This window comes from Lagopus muta, chromosome 2 (assembly GCF_023343835.1).
Source record: "Lagopus muta isolate bLagMut1 chromosome 2, bLagMut1 primary, whole genome shotgun sequence".
Lineage (NCBI taxonomy): Eukaryota > Metazoa > Chordata > Aves > Galliformes > Phasianidae > Lagopus > Lagopus muta.
Genome location: NC_064434.1, coordinates 64616443 through 64633857, shown reverse-complemented (window position 1 = coordinate 64633857; position 17415 = coordinate 64616443). Strand labels below are relative to the sequence as shown.

The following is a 17415-nucleotide window of genomic DNA, read 5'->3' as shown; positions in this document are numbered from 1 at the left end:
AATTTCTTCACTGCTGATTTCCAGAATTTTTGTCAGCAGCGCAAAAGAAAGATATCTGCAGCATCTTTGGGTAAGAGTGGTAATCCCACGGGATCACAAAGGCAGGTTTAGAAGCAGAAGACAGACAGAGGCACATTAAAGAAAAACTTTAATGAGCAAAATTGCCCAGATATTTACTGGAAACCTCAAGGGTTCTGGACAGTTTATATCCTGTGCAATCCGGAGCATGGACTTGGACAGAACCAAGCAGGTTTCAGCCCCAGCATTGGTGTGGTTTTGGAGGTGGCAGTGTGGGCTGTAGGATGGGCACCTGGCAATTGTCTGAGAGCTGGCTTCCACACAAGCTGCAGTCTCATTCTGGATGCAAGTGAGAACACAGCAGCTTTCATGAACTACAGTAATGTTTCCTTTACTTACACACCTGAAAATATGACTGCTATATTAAAGGACTTTCTGAGCAGTTATTCTAATGGTTTTCATCACAGCATTAAGAAATTTGTTTGAAACCTGAGAGGAGTGCAAGAATTACCTGTACTTATTAAGCCTTAGCACCTATCTCACTTCAAGATGAACAGAAAACTGATGTCAATCACTTAATGCTTTTGAGTTGAAGAGCACAGTCCTGTTGGAGGCTAGCAGCTGCAGAGGAGAGAAACAGGATGAAAGAGAGCCAGGTATTGCCTTCTAGCCACTTAACACTCCTGTGAGCACCTGGTAAGCACCCCCTTCCTTGCAGATTGTCCTCCTTCAGCATCAGTGTACACACAGGTGGTAGAGGCACAGGCCTCTGAAAAGTAAAATGTTAAAGTGAGTTGTTTGGTGGAATGTCAATGTAGTCTAGGTTCCTGTTCCCATCTCATAGATTCATTTAAGCAGAGATGAAAGAATAGGCGGTTGTGTCAAACAATGTCTGCATGTGGACACACAGTGCTCATGGTTTTTCAGACAGCAGTGGAGCTGGCATTTCTTGCTTTTTGAGTTGTTCGTGTCTGCAACTACGTCTTCTCCATGCTGTCCTGATCACAGAAACCCTGATGTTTTGATGCAGGACCCAAATGCCTGGCACTGCTGCCATTGTGCTCCATTGGATGTTCCTCCTTCCCATAGCTCACAGCCCTACCCTGACACTCCTCTTGCCTTCCTGAAGCACTTTCCTGCAGCATCTCCTTTCAGTCTTTTTTGGCTTTTTCTTCCAGGGAAGAAAGATCCAAAAAGTATTCTCTGTAGCTGATCTGAACAAATTCCAATTCACTGTATTGACAAAGACACTGAAAAATTAGTTACTGCCATAGGCCCAACCCAAACTCCAGTCACAGATCTAAAATAACAACTCTGCCTTCAGTGTATTTCCTGAAGTTCATTATATCAGTTTGTTTATTCTAAGCTTCTTTCATTTGGTTCTTTTTCTCTCTTTTTTATCAATCCATCTATGGAGGTGTGTCTCAGTTACTGCTGCAGCTGCCTCCAAATCCCAATTCTCCTCCTTTTCCTCCCAGTGCTTCATCTGTACAGAGACTCATCCAACACAATGAGAGTGAGTGGTAGTAAGAGCATGCTGCTCCCCTTTATTAAACAGCTTCTGCTCCTAGAATAAATGAATGATTACCTTTGAATGTTTATTGATATAGAGATAGCACTGTATTATTCTAAAATGTGATTTGTCATGACAGTGAGCATGTGATGACATGGTTCCCCATTCCTCATCTCTTGGTGATTTTCTTTACAAGATTGTGTTGATATAATTCAACCATATAGAGTTATAATCTTTACTACTTCACCAGACACCTTTCAGCACTATAGTCAGCAGTAAAATACGCAAGATCTGTTTCTGAAAGTGTTCACAAAATTTATGCTTAAAGCCTCAAGAACACGATTCCTTTGCTCTAGCAAGGTTTCACAAAACCCAAGTCTAGCTCTGGGATTGACAGCTCAGTCAAAAATTAGGTGGGTAAATGCAGCAAACCCTAAAGTTTAACAAACCCAAGTGTTGCTGTTGCCTGCCTGGAGCATACAGTAATCAGAGGTATAGGACCTATGCCAGAGTGATGCCTGGAGAGGAATGTTCACACCTTGGGGACTATCAGGAGAAAAACTGACTGACTTGAAATCCAATGACAGGCATCATGAGAGAGTCAAACTTGACTAACTGGGTTTAAGGTTATTTCAACTGCTGAAACTCACAGTCAGCATTGAGTCCAGTAAGCATTGTCTTGGCAAGCAGCAGTCTAACAAAAAATGTGTCACCTTGGCCACTCTTACTCTATGTTCTTCCAAATTAAACACAATGGTAGCTGCTGCTAAAATGGGGAAAGATGCCTTGTACTTCTGCACTGAACCCTCAGCAACAGAAGATCAGTTAATTGGAGAGGCCCTCCAAGTTTCAAGGCTGTTGTTCTTGATTGTCTTTCATATCTCCACAATGAAGCTGGTGGTGACATCGAGACAACACTGAAGAACAGTCTCAAGGAGGGACAGAGTTTAGGGCTCTACACAAAACCCCAACTTTAGCCACTTTGCCAAAATAAATTGGTTTCCATCACAGCTCCAAGGGAGCTCCCCCTAAGTCCTGTAGAAGGAGCTATGCATTCTGCCAGAAATTGGAAGCACTGAGGACACAGAAGGAGCTGCCCATATTCACCACTCTTTTCAGGGCCAGCAACTCAGAGGGAGCCAGCCCAGAGACAAGGAGCTCCACTCTTGTGAGGAATGGGCTTTTTCCAGGCTTGGAACTCATGGGGATTGTTCTCTCCATCTCTTCAGGCTCCATATTTGTAGGGATTTTGTGAAGATTAGCGATGCTTTGTGGAACTGAAAGTCTCAGAGGACTTATCTCCCAATGCCCATAAAAGTCTACATGACCCATGTAAATTCTGTTAATTTAGCAATTTGTCCATGCTCATTTTCCCTAACTGTCCCCCTCCACCCCACTAGGAAGCAAGTGACAAGCCCACTCTTGATAGGCACCCTCTAAAAAACTCATTTTCCTGGAAACTCTGGAGTACAAAACCCCTATTTTTTACAACAATACCGGACACAACTTCTCATTAAATACATAGACAGGAAAACTTTTTTCTAAGTTAAGAGCCCTTCACAAAACTATAATGTTCTCTTCCCTCCCCTTCCATAAAAAAAAAAAAATAAAAAAAAAAAATAAAAAAAATTAAAAAAAAATTCTGATGTTGTATATATTTTCAATTCAACATTTCCAGAGGAGCTTCAAATCATGTTACATGGTAACCATAAGGAAAAAAGTATGATTCAGACCTATTATCCTATGCACAGCACAGGCTGAGTATCACTAGTTTTAAAGGGGGATCCTGACCAGGGCTATTCACTTCCACACAGTTTGTGCATGGGACTCAGCCACAGTGCCCCTGGTTCTTCACACAATTCAGGCAAATCTTCTGCAGCACTAAGATGCTTGTGCTTTCCTTTATTCTTCAGAAAGAGTCCCCCTGGGCAAACAATAAGGAGCTCCATTGCCTAAATCTCTGTGTCAGCCTAGAGACTGGAAACAATGCTGCTATTGCATAAGCCAACCCCCCAAACATTGACAAGTTGTGCCCAATTTCTTCATGAATGGTTTCTCTGTCACCAGGGCCATGAGGAAGGCCAGATCCCCACCCCCAGCCCTGGCTACCACCCTGCAATAGCTGGATGTTTCTGCTAAAGTGCTAGGCAGCAAGCACTGCTGGCGTTCAGCTGTTAGAGCTCAGCACCTATTAAGTTTTCCTTGGCCAAAAGGTGGTGTCACCGTTGGATCCACAGCTGGGAGGGCAGCACACCCCACAGGCACAGCTGGAGCTGCACGGTGGGGCTGGAGAGCCCTGCTACAGGCTCCAGCTCTGCCCATGGCACAGAAAGAAGAGGGATGCTTGGCTGGCACGTGAAGTTCCCTGAGCTCAGAGGAGACAGCCCTGCTGTTACTGTCTTTGGAGAAAGATATTCCCAACAAGCAATATCTCCACATGATTTAAGGGCTGGTTTGGAAACAGGGCACAAGGCCACCCTGGCAAAACTCTTCCGCAGCATTTATCTTACTCAGGGTGCTTTATCTTCCAGCTTTGTACGGATTAAATTATTTCTCTGCCTCAGGGATTAGGTACTTTTATTAAGATACCTGGCCTGGGAGTGTGGACTACAAACTATTGGTATCCAGGTACTGTGAAGGGAGTTGAAGTTCAGCCTGGCCACAGAAGTCAGTGATGACACTGCAGTTTCAGAAGCTCTCCTCCTGCTGTACCCACTGCCCTTTTCTTCTCCAGCACTGTGGTTTTGTCATATCTCATTTTCCCTTTGCCCAGTCAAATTTTCTCACTTTTCAGTTTTCATCCCTCCTTCTCAGATGATACTATATCACTGTTTCCTTCTACTTCTTCCTTTTCCCTCTTACATGTTTCTCAGCAACCAGGTCCAGTCCTCTGCGCCAGGGAGACAGAAGCTGCTGGACTTTTCTTCTCATTATAACTGATTCCAGAGCTTACCCGCTCTTCCTCACTCTTTTCCCATAATCACCACTCATCCAGTGCTTCTTCCGGCCCCATCCTGGCACTGCTGTCCCCTGATAACCTTTTGATGTTCTCTCTCAAGCTTTGACTTTCCTTTACCTCATTACCTCCTAACTCTCCAACTCTCACCTCCTCACTGATGTCCATTTGATTACCTGTCATCTTTGCCCTTTTCCTTTGATTTGCCCAGCATCTGCATGTTTCAGACTCCCTGAAACAGATCTTGCTTTTGCCATGGACTACTTTGCTATTGATCTGCTTGGATGTGATGATGGCATCCACTTTAGCACTGTCTCCTGTGTCTGGCAAGTCAGTAAAAGATTCCACTAATTCCCCTCACTCCTTTACATGAAAGGAGTGCTTCTACTGCTGGATGAAACTGCTTCTATGTCTCAGTTTTCTTCACCTTCTGCAGTCTCTCTAAAATCTTCCTTAACTCACATCATTTCACAGCCTTTCTCTTTCCCAGTTTTGATTGCTCTTGTGCATACTCCCTTCAGAATGCTACTCTAAATCATTTTCTCTTCATTTCTACCCTTTTGCTTCCCAGCACCTACTAGCTCCTCTTTTCACCTTTCAGACTCTCTCCTCGATGGCCATTTTTAGCATCTGTCATCCCTCAGCCTTTGGCATTTCCTTGCTTTCTACCATATAAAACTTCTGCATGTGAAAATTTGCCATGAAGGGCTGTTTCCTGTCTCATCTCTTAAAGAAGGGACTCAGCTCCCTGATTTCACACCCTGTCTAAAGCAGAATGACTTCCCACCTGCAGCACCAGCTTGGGAAAGAGTTGTACTATGGTCAGTGAAGTGAAACTGTCTTGATAACAACAGCTAAGTCATTCTCACCTTAATGGAGAACACCTGTGCAGATGGATGGAGACAGGATTTAAGTAATCCACGTAACATTTATACTTCCAGGTAATCTAAATTACTTCTGCATGCATCCAAGTTTAAAAATAAAAAGACCACATCATGGTTGATTCTTAGCAGTTTCTGGTGCCCAGCTATTGTATGTCTTTCTCTTTTCTCCTGTAGGCACCTCTTGGCAGGGTTCATCTCATTTCTCCTGCTGTACAACAGCCAGAAGAACACAGCCTCACTCTCAGTACAGCACTGGCAGCACCAGAACTGGGTGGCAGTGCTCCATCTAAACAGCACTGCAAAGGCAATTGGCATGAATTTTCTGGTAGAAGAGATTGCCTGAAGGGAAACTGCTGTTGCAATAGGGATGCAAAACTCAATATTTCCTCATACTTGGGATGTTTGGCACAGAAGTTATGAAAATAAAGGACAATCAACTCTTTTCTAGGGAAATAGGTACAAAGATAATTTTGATGGAAATTCTTCTCATAAACCCATTTCCCCCATGAGAATGCTGGCAATTAAATGCATTTTAAAAGCAAAGAAAAATGCTTAATTTGTCCTCTGCTGCCAGACAGGAACACTGCATTTCAGATTTGTCTCAAGAACTTCCTGAGCAAGTTAGTTTGATGTGTTAACCTCACTCTCAGTTGTGGTTAACTTCAGCTCAATGCCAGTACTGCTAGGAGTTTATTGATTGCTGAAAAACAGCAATGTTTTAAATATCCAATGGGATTTCACATTTAAACAACTACACACTAGTTGTAATGGAGATAAAACTGTTGTAGACAAGAGCTTTTGGAATGATGGAATGTTTGGAAGTACAGAAAATGATTGCTCTTTTCTTTTTCAGAAGAGGACACTGAAGCATTGATTCTGATTCAATATATTGAATTTCTGGCTTTTTAACTGCTTAAGTGAATGGTTGATGAATGATGAAAACTGGAAGAACTAGATCTTTACTAATCAATTTAGCCAGTACCTAGGTGGTTAACAAAAGGAATCTGTTGTAATTAATGCTAAGTTGATTTCCAGTGTGTTCATTAGAGCCAAACATTTTTCACAGTGTTTCTAAATTGAAGTGGTGGGAATTCAGACATGGGACAAAGAGGAACCAAGAAAACTGCCACCTGAGGTGCTAAAAATCTCTAAGAGGTCAATCAAATATAAAGATGTCACATCTTGTTTGGTGAATCCCTTAGCTGGAGATCACTGCTGCTCAGATGAGTAGTGCAGGAAACAATCACTCTATACTGGCTTTATTTTCTGTCCTCTTGTCTAGGTTCTGTCTTTGGCCATTGCCAAAAATCAGACACTAGCCTAGTAAAATTAGTGTGTGATTCAAACCAGACTTTTCTATGGCTGTGATGTAAGTTCCAGCTAAGCAGAGTAGCTACTCTGGTCACCCAATTTCAGTTGAAAGTATTTTGTTGTAAATATGCAGACAGGGAAAGAATCTGTGCCTCATCTCACCCATGTCCTCCAGGAAAATTGTCTAAATGAACTTGCCCCAAAAATATCTGAATCCAAATTGCATCTTTCTGGTTTGTAAAAAGGGTGATGAACAAACGCTATTCTGACTCAACCCCTGCATCATCCAAAGAGGAAAGCTTTCCTTCCACCCAAACTACCACTGAGGAAGCTGAGGGATATGCTCTGGCTTTAGTCAAGTACTGATCAGGATGAAGACTTATTCCGAAGCACATATATAAAGTAACTAGCTAAAGATTGCCAACTTCCAGTTACCTACCTAAGCATGATCTAACATGAACATGAATAGATTCAAGCAGCACTGTGCATCTAAGGAGAAAGCACTGAGAAAGCTCCTTCTTGTACAGACTGCTGCTGTGCAGCATCCTAGTAACACGGGTCACTGTAGATACACTCACCCATCCTCCTGACAGCCCCACAGAGAACTGATTCACATTCAATATCTGAGACACTTATTCCTGAGGCACGGTGGGATCTGGATCCATGCCATCCAATGGACTTTCCACTGCTGCAGTATGATTGAAGTTGATGAGTTAATGCCTTGGTACAGGAGCTCTTCCCATTGCTAGTCAGCAGTGAGCATCAGACAGGGCTTTCTGGAGAGTTCGTGTGATACCAAGATTCACACAAACATCACAGTTGGCCATGTGGGGATCAGGCCAGCTGCTTTGTGACCCACAGATCCACAGTGTGCCCAGAGCCTGCTAACACTGGGGCACAAACATGAGGCAAAACTCCTCTCTTTCCATTCATTAATTTCCCAGTAAACTTGAAAAAAATTGGTAGCATCTCCTGTGACACAATTGTTTGTGCTGTTGGTACAAATGTTCCGGACTTCAATATATCTTAGTTGATAATATTTTTGCTTTATTAGATCGTTCTGGGATTAGACAAGCTATTTAACACTCCTGAGTCTGAGGTTTAATGGTCCAGTGAAATGATCATCCATAAGGATTTCCTCTGCAAAACTGGTGGAGAGAAGACAGATTTCAAGCCCTCAAATCCAAAAGACTTAGTAAAAACTATTATAATTGTAGTACATTTACAAGACATTAAGCCCCACCTTCTGGTGAATGGCTAAATAGCAGGATGAGATATGGCTCTAGGTTAAATAAAATTGGAGAATTTTTACAAGACAGTGGTATTCAATTAGTAAAATGCCTTAAGTATACTTAAGTATTTTAGTAAATACACTGATTTCCACCAAAATATCAACAAGAAGGTTTTAAAAAACATCATCGTGTTTTATTTCAAGAGGTTTTAATGTCTTACATTCCGTGTTCATCACTTGGTATAAACTGTCATGCTATTAAATAAACTTTATGTTTCAGCTATTTTAAACAAAACAATTTGAAATGCCCTGCTGCACAAAACCTTTCAGCATTTTTTCTTTTTATTTTGTTAAAGCGAATAAAAACACACATTGAAATGTTAAAGTTTCTCCAAGGACCGAGAATGCTTCCCAGGCAACACCCCATAGCCTTAAGTCTCATGTTGCTCACTGTCAACCACTTCTCTTTTCTGCACACTGCAATAGATGCAGCCCCAGCAGATGTTACTGATGTGGTGTTCCCTGGCTCATCAGCAAACAAACAGTAAACATCAGTGAGGTGATCTTACTCCACAGGTCTCAGAAGGGAGCTATGCACTTGTACTGGGAAGAAAGGTGGGAAAAGCAGGAACTGTGGCAGCTCTTTTTCACATTATTACCAGTGAATATTTTAAGGAAGGATTGGAATCTGAAAGGAGATATTAATATGACAGGGTTTTCCTCTAGGTGACAGGACAACAAAGGAGAAATCACAATGGAAGAGTAGCCTTCCCAGTGGGTACAACAATCTTAATGCGTTATATTGGCTAGTTGGAAAACAAGGTTAAAAATCAACATGACAAGAGCTACGGTTGCTTATGAGTGCTTGAGTTCTGCTGTCTGCAGTGCTGATCCTTGTCCTTTTCAAGTTTGGTTTCTGGCACATGCTTATTCCTGGCACATCCAAGAAGTTGCTGCAGTGCTCTTAAAGAAGGTGAGGGGAGTTGTTTGTAGGCTATTCACATCCACAGAACATCCACACAGTGTGAAATGAAAACAAAGTTGCATCCTTGGGAACAGCATGTTTTTGTGAGCCACAATTTACAGTGTCTAGAAAACAGATTTTCAAGACAAACCAGTTTTCCGTTCAGTTAGCAAATGAAAGATAAATATCTGAGGTGTGCCAAGATGTGCTTGGAAGCAGTAGCACTTAAAAATACATTATCCAACTGTTGGCCCAGTCTGCGTATAATGTACACGTATATACACACAGTGTCAGTCCATCATGAAGTTTTCTTCCACTGCTGCTCAAAGGCCAAGGGCTCTCTGGTTGTTTTTTTGTTTTTTGTTTTTTTTTTTTTTTTTTTTTGTGGTTTTTTATGCTGCAAGAGAGAAAATAATGAAAATTAAACTGTTTCTAAGAGCAATTTGGATGTGTTTTTTGGGAAGGTAGGAGAAGGGCTGGATCCAGTCATCCTTTGGGACATTGAGCCTGTCTTCCATTACAGCACACAGGCTGCAGGCTGCATAGCCTGGTGCCATGGGAATGGGCTTTGCCCTCACCACTCCTCTCCTTCTCTTAGTGCTCCCTCTCCCAGCCACAGAAGACCCATGAGGAGGGGAAATACTTCCTTCTAGCTTTCACACTGACATCTTCTAACTGCTCCAGTTTCTGAAGGCCACCTTTCTCTGTAAAATCATGCTTTCCTTGTTGGAGAAGCTGGGAGATGTGAGCAAATGAGCCATGATTCTGGGAGGAGCTGACAGATGGTCCTGCCGTTGTGGAATTTGCATTTAGCTCTGTGGGACTGGGGTCTGACTGGAGGATTTGGGATGATCTCCTGGGACACCACAAGCACAAAAAGCAATTAGAGCTGCACATTGTTCATCAAGTGACTATGGAGGAAAATTCAGCTCTGGAGAGTCTCCAGCCTGATTCTGTGATTCTTGTGCATGTGTATCTCAAAATATATATATGGAATTTATCTGGAACTGCAGTCTTCCCCAGATTATTCCTCGGGGCATCTGATACAAACCAGTTGCTTGCTGACAGCTCAAATTAGAGCAATTAGTCATAGGTTAACAGGCTTGGCCAAAGTAAGTTTGTTTTTTTTTTCCTTTCTCTTCTAACATCACTGAAAGACAGAAACAGTGGTATCAGCACCAGGAGCTGTTGCTAGGCTGAGACATCAAGCAGTAGCATAACACTGCTAATGCTTGGAATGCTATGCTGTCTGCTAACAGAAAAAAGTGAGAGGAAAAACACAGGCAAAAGACAGAGTAAGAGAAGGGGTCACATGAGAATTGTCCCCAGGAAAAGCAGAAAGAAGGAAATGTGGAGAAAAAACAGTCAGTCATTTGACTTACCTTGTGCACCCAGTAGTACCTCAGCAGGAGGCAAATCAGAGAGGGCTCAGCTGGCAGGGGAAAGAAACAGGCCAGCAAAAGCTGCAGCTGCCCTCTGAAGTGTGAAGGTCCTCCCAACCACAAAAATTTACAAGATCAACCATGGTCTTCCAGGTGCCACAGGCTGGGACTCAACAGCGGGATACAAGACTTCATGAGCAGAGATGAGAGGCCAGACAAAGATCTAACCCAGAGTGATGATGAGGACTTGAAACTCTCTCTAGAATTCAGTGGGAAGCTCCAGGTGAGATGTCAAAAGCTGAATAAGATCCAGACCCAGATGCCCAATATATTGAACACCCAAGTGCCATGCTCAGGTTGGGAAGTCCTAGCCTGAAAGTAAGCAGTGTTACAAGGCCTGTAGCCTTGCATTGCCCCATGTCTTGACATTCCTCCAAGTCAGTCATCCTGTGCTGCTGCTGGGATACCACAGGCCTTGTTGCTTTCTGGGGCTTGCTTGATGAGCATATGGATCATTTCTTTCTCTTAAAGCCTCTTCATAAACAACTGGTCAGAATACTGGGAATGCAATCATAAAGCAGAGTCTGGAAGGAGCTGTCTGCCAAAGGGCTCACTCTAGCTCTCCCAGGTCATCCCAGGACAGCTGGAGTTAGCTCTGCAACACAACAAGTTAAATTGCTCACAGATCTGTCTGCACATAGCTGCTTCAGAACTGATTGCTTAGAAGAAAAACATTTTAACAAGCAGTGAAAAGCTGCATATGGCTCCTTAAACAACGGGCTTTAGTGCCACTTGTGTGAAGGCCTGCTGCATCTACTCAGCAATGCCACAAAGCCTTGGTGTGGCTGTAAGCTACTTTCCCAGCCTGTGGGCAGACTCTCAGGGCAGCTGGTGGAGGTCCAGCTCCATAGGTCCAGCCAGTGATGTCTCACAGTTTGTTTTTCATAAGTCTGATGCTTTACAGACTTAACAGAAGGAAACAATACTAAAGAAACATTTCCCTCTAGTTATTACAGCTTTTACTACTCTATAGAGATTGAATAAGGGCCTATTCTCAAACACTGACTAATGTGAAGACTTTTTGCAAAATTAAGGGGCAAAATGGACCAGATGCTCTGTTCTTGATCTTCTTCTCCTTGTTTGATTATTTCATGCTCTAGTCATTCTTCAAAACCTAGTTCAGAAAGCTACAGCCTGAATGTTTTACTTGCAACACTGTCTTAGCAGATGCAAATGCTACAGAAACAAGACACTTCAGAAAACTGCAGCTTGGGATCTGTAATCTGCTTGTACCCCTCTATCTGAGTTAGCTCTCAGAATAATTTCAGCGAGGAAGAATCATAGAATTGCTAAGGTTGGAGAAGATCTCCAAGATCGTCTAGTCCAACTGTCCACCTACTACTAATAACCCCCCACACAACCATATCCCTTAGTACAGCATCAAAATATTTCTTTTGAAAAATTCCTCCAGGAAATTTTGTCTGACTAGTAACTTCATAAGGGATATTTAAGGACTGGACGCATGCTATCTCTGGAAAAGGTGGGATAGGAAAAAAAAAGATGCTTAAAATGCAACTAATTTTATCTAGATATTGAACATGACATTGGGAGATCATTGCTCTGGATAAACTACATTTAACAATAGCACTTCCACCTCCTTTATATAACACTTCTTCATTAATGCTGCAGATCAAACAGCAAGCACAATAAGCGCAATGCATACTACAACTGCAGGGATTAACCCTAGTTGCTGATAAATGCTGGGAAAATTATTAGAGTGAAAATATTAGGGTAATTTTCCCTTTTGAAAACAAAACAAAACAAAACACTTTTAATTGATATTACAAGAACAGTACCTAGATTTTACTTAAGCACCAGACACAGCAAGGCTTGGTTGCCTGTGCCACCAGAAGCCTGCCCATGGCATGTGACCACTGCAATCACCGTTTAGTAGCAGTGCTCTGGTTTTCCAGGCCTTACACATGTGAGCTTAGCAATGCATGCATCCAATTGCACAGCAGTCTGCAGGCTGTTACTCCAAACTTTCCACACAGACTGTAAAAATTTCTGGCTCGGAATATAAAACATATTATGTTTTCTTCCTTTAGCAAAAGTGACTTTCAGTTGTTTTTGCTTCCAGTTGCTTAATCTCAGCCTGTTGACAGCAGCTCACGTGATTCAGCTATGTCAACATCATGTGCAGTCAGGCTTTAAGCCTGTTTAAACACCACCTCCTGACTTTGTGTGATGTTTACAAACCGTTATTACTCATGAATATTTCTTTAAATGATCTTAAAAAACAAATTCGAGTTTTATGCTGAATTTAACTAAAGTGAAAGAAGTTACTTCAGTTGGATTGTGTGCAGGAAATAACTCACTAGTGCAATTGCTTCACCATGCAAGTGTTAACTAAGGCACTGCTGTCATTCCAATAAATAAGAAAGGGGAAGGGAAGGGAAGGGAAGGGAAGGGAAGGGAAGGGAAGGGAAGGGAAGGGAAGGGAAGGTACTCGAAATGATAGAGCTGTAGTACTGTACCAGGTTTTCCATATTGCTCTATTTACCTATTCAGAATAAAAGGTATGATATATGTTCTGAACCTTAGAACAGTCCCATAGGAAAAAGCTCAGCATTTCTGCTTACTGGTAAGTTTTAGCAATTTTTTAAAGTACCCATCTATTTCTTTCAGAGGAACTTTGGAAGATAACGCACAATTCTATTTATTTCAAGTAATGGCATGCCCTCATTTGAACAGTACTGTCATTTGCTGCCCTCTGGTGTCATAAAAAAGAAAATTCACTTTTATTGGAAATTGGGAATACATAAATTGAGCAAACTGTTAAGATTTCTTAATTCCCAGGATAACTCATTAATCCTCACACTTCTATTTGATATGTAAGGCATACACATTACCAAGAGAACAGTAAGAAACAGAATTAAAAATGAAGGTAGTAGTGCACTTCTATAGTAATGTTCCCTGTATCGAGTATATCCGATTTGTAAGCAAAATGAACCCTCTCAGCTCAAAGCTTTGCATCCTTCTTCTGTAAGAGCCAAGTTTGATTCTCCTTCTCTTGAATAATCCATAATTAAAGCACTGTGAGCAGGCTTTTCTCCTCACTTACACCTGCCATCCTCAGAGCTCTCACTTTATTTAGAAATCTTACCTAAGTCATTTTGGTATTGTATTCTTACCTAAATAGTTATTAAATACCATATAACATCTATTAGAATTTTAAATTAAAAATATCAATAGAATAGCATATCAATATCAATATCAATATCAACAGAATAGAATGTATACATTCTACTCCACAGAGAACTTACAAAGACAGGATAGTTGGCAGAACAGGAACAGGTGAAATTCCTTTGTGCCAAACACAAGGCATATCTGCATTAGAAACAAATTATATTTCTCACACTTCACTTTATCTAATATTAAGCTACATAAATTTAGGAAAATGAGATGGAGATCACACAAAGGAAAGCCAAATCAAAGGCATACTGCTTGGATAGAAGAACAGAATGCAAAGCACTAAGCCATTTAATAGATAAATGCTATCTATCTTTCATCTTTAAATCAGGATTGAGGAAAAAAAAAAAAAAAAGTGCATCCCAATGGGTTTGGCAGCTAACTCCACTCTTTTCAGTTTTACAGTATCAAATGGGAGAGTTCACTGCCTTCCCTGAATGGTTGTGAAAATGGTTTGAGACTTAGGAAGTGCCAAAGGCTGGAAACAAGCTCTTCAGTTTCTCCCAGTTTTATCCAAGTCTGACTGGAATACTTAGGAATACTAACTTCCCTTCAGGTTACTGCAGTTCCTAAGAAAGTGTTTGTAATGTTTCACAATCAGAACTTAATATAGCCTCTCAAAAAGCTTTTCCCAACTGCACAAAAAGACACACGTGCTTAACTGAGATCCCAATGTATGTATGTATGCAGCAGAACCAGCAAACAGGTTAATTCACCGTGTAACTCAGACTTCTCCCTGAAAGCAGCATGGCTTATATCATGAAGAGATGGCCTGTGGGAGGGAGGTGTTCAGCTCCACCCACGTGCCCGACCCTTCTTGCTCACATTTTTAAATATTCTGTGAGTACTGAGTATCCGTGGACAGAGCTGTTAGCAGTTTAGTCTGAAAGAAAATTGCCTTGAAATGTATTTCAGTCTAATTTTTTGCAGGGTTCAGTTGCATAGCTTATGGTTTTCCATCCATGTATTCCTTCTAACGAAAAATTGCAAATCCATTTTCCAATCCATTCAAGAAGCCTCCATACTCTCACTCTTTCCTTAGTCACTGCACTGAGGCTCAAGTTCCTGGCTTGTTTGTTCTCCTCCCAGCCCCCAAAGAGAGTATAAGAGTAAGAATGTAAGAGTTGGTATGATGTATGTATCGCAAGAGAAACAGAATTTTCCCATTCTGTTCTCTTCCATCAAGCATACTGACTATTCATATACAGAAAAGACAAGTTTCTAAGCTTTGCTTTAGAACAGCAACGAGAAAGCTTGCTTTATTTATGAGTTTTGCTTGATTTTTGCAAAACTGTATCTCATGTCTACTTTGAAGTATCTGATCTCATTCAAGGAAAATATTCCAGCCATATTTCTTCGTTGGTAAGGAACTGATTCTCTTTCAATTACCTACACCAGCTTGCACATCTATTTCAAGCTGTTCTGCTACACCAATTTTGAAGTACAACACAACCCTTCAGAAAACACCAATTTTAAAGATGAATTGCAGTGAAAAGTGCAGAAGAGGCATTTTCTAAAAATTACTCCTACAAACTACTTTCTTGAAAACTGCAGTAGTCCCCCACAGATCTGACAAGTTACATTTATTCAAGATCGTTTCATCTTTGCCTTCAGTGTAGTACGTGTAACAGCAACAAAAAGCTATTTCTGAGCTTCTGAGTTCTTCAGATGGATACTGTGGCTTGAACGTGACCTCAGGAGTGAATGCTCTTGTTCTTACTGCAGCATTTTGAACAGCTTAGTTTATAAGGCTCGGTAAAAAGTATGAGGCATCTATTGCTCAGAAGTTCTGAGATCACCAACTTCAAAAATGCCATTGGTAAATTTGCGTACAACTTTAGCCATGTTTTACTTTGATGTTTTCTATTAGAAATCAAATTTTATTTTTACTACAATAAGAGAAAGCCTATTTTAGGTGACAAATCTAACATCCATCTTGTTTGCAGCCTGAATATAACTGAAGTGAAAGTCACTTCATGGGAGTTTCTAGGCATTTTACTTCAAAGTAGTAACAAACTCATTTTTTTTCTCTCTTACAGGAAGAAATGTTGAGAAGTCATTTGGCAAATGGCTTAGTTTTTCCTTTGTCTCCACATCACTCTTATTTACAGTGCCTAAGCCCCACATTCATACTCACTTGTGCAGCGAATCACGGAAACATTTTTAATCACTGGATGGCTACAAACATAAGTAAAAAAGAAACTAAGCTGGAATAGATACAATAAGTATTTGGAAAATGCAACATACAGGGAAAAGGAAGACAAAGCATAGAACAGTCCATGAAGAAAAGTCACTCTGGAGTTTAAGGGCCCTTAAGTAATTGGCCTGTATTTAGTCACAGATCACTCAATTCAAGAAATGCTAACAATAAATCAAAGCCTTTCAGTGCCAACAGACTTCTGCTTCTCCCTCCCAACAAACAATGCTGGCAACTGAGCACCAGCTAGCAGGGCTGGCAAGGTACTATCATGTTATCTGTTAAGCATTTGGACAGCTGCACTGAAAAAATTAATATATCAGTATTCCCTTTCGAACCAAGAGCTCTTATCAGCAGATTACCACACAACACGTTAGAAATGCCCAGTAGATTTTATTTCCCATTAAAAAAACAAAGGGCAAACATCTGTGCAACTAAGAGAAACCAAAGTGTCCAAGAGCGGGCGTTTTACAGAGCTTCCTTCTCCCTCCAACACCCTTCGCCGAACACAGGACGCGGGCAAGAGGACGAGGCGACTCCCTCCATCTCCCCGCGGCGTGCAGAGTCACAGCGAGGCCGGTGCCGGTGGGCAGGGCGCAGGGTTAGGACTCGTCGGGCTTGTCGGCGGGCGGCCCGCAGGGCTGCAGCATCTTCTCCATGAGGTTGAAGCGGACGCGCGCCTTGCTCTCATTCTCGGCGATGGCGAAGTAGTTGAGCAAGTCGAAGTGGCCCATGTAAGAGCAGTACGAGTCGCGGTGCTGGTTCACCAGCCACTCCCACTTGGTGGTGTCGGCGTGGCCCGTCCCGATGTACTTGGACTGGAGATGCTCCAACTGGCTGTGGATGGTGTAGCGGTCCGTCATGGCGCCGCCCCGTCAAGTCAAATGGCGGACGGAAGTGACATCACCGGACGGCATGCGCCACTTCCGCTCCCCTAAACCGAGAGCGGAAGGGGTTTCGCCGACCATATCGGCCGGCTGGGACGCAGCGCGCATGCGCGCCTGTAAAGGCGTGCTGGGAGGTGTAGTCCTGGGTGGCGCTGGGGTGGAGCCGAGTGTCTTGTGCCGGCTGCTTCTGCGGGCTGCGAGGGACCCAGAGCCCGGCTAGCGCCCCGGCTGCGGAGCAACGCGACAGACTAAACAGCTGTCCCATTAGGGGAGCCCTCGGAGTCTGCTGTCAGTCTCTCTTAGAGTAATTAGTATTAATACCATATGAACTGAATTAACTTCTTATTCATTACTATGTCTGAGCAATCTAGTAGTGAGGCAGGCGAGGATATGACTACAGGCCAATGTCTGTACTACTCGTTATTGTTAAAGGTGTGCTTGAGGACCTGGTATTCCCAAGCCAGAAACAAGGCTGAATCTCCCTGAAGCCAGCACCAAAGCCTCAGGTTAATTCCTAAAGGAAAAGCACAGCTTAAGTGTTATAAATTCTGCTGAATTCACCCATCTGAGGATCACGTGAGCATTTGCTAGCACATCTGGCCACAAGCTACCTAGATATTATTTTAGTATCCATGTAAGTTATGTAGATATTAGGAAAAAAATCTCCAAAAGAGTGGTGAGGCAGTGGGCAGAGGCTGCCCAGTGAGGTGGTGGAGTCACTGCTCGTGGAGGTGTTTGAGAACTGTGTGGATGTGGCACTGAGGGACACAGTGATATAGCAGGGATGGGCTGATGGCTGGACTTGATCTTAGTGGTCTTT

The 17415-nt window shown here is 42.3% G+C and overlaps 1 protein-coding gene across 1 annotated transcript; it reads right to left on the bottom strand.

Annotated features, from left to right (window-relative positions):
* Nucleotides 1-15430: 15430 nt before the first annotated feature.
* On the bottom strand, nt 15431-16625 carry SF3B5 (splicing factor 3b subunit 5). The gene has a single exon (XM_048937193.1). The coding sequence runs from the start codon at nt 16569-16571 to the stop codon at nt 16311-16313; it is 261 nt and encodes an 86-aa protein (XP_048793150.1). The 5' UTR covers nt 16572-16625; the 3' UTR covers nt 15431-16310.
* Nucleotides 16626-17415: the final 790 nt, after the last annotated feature.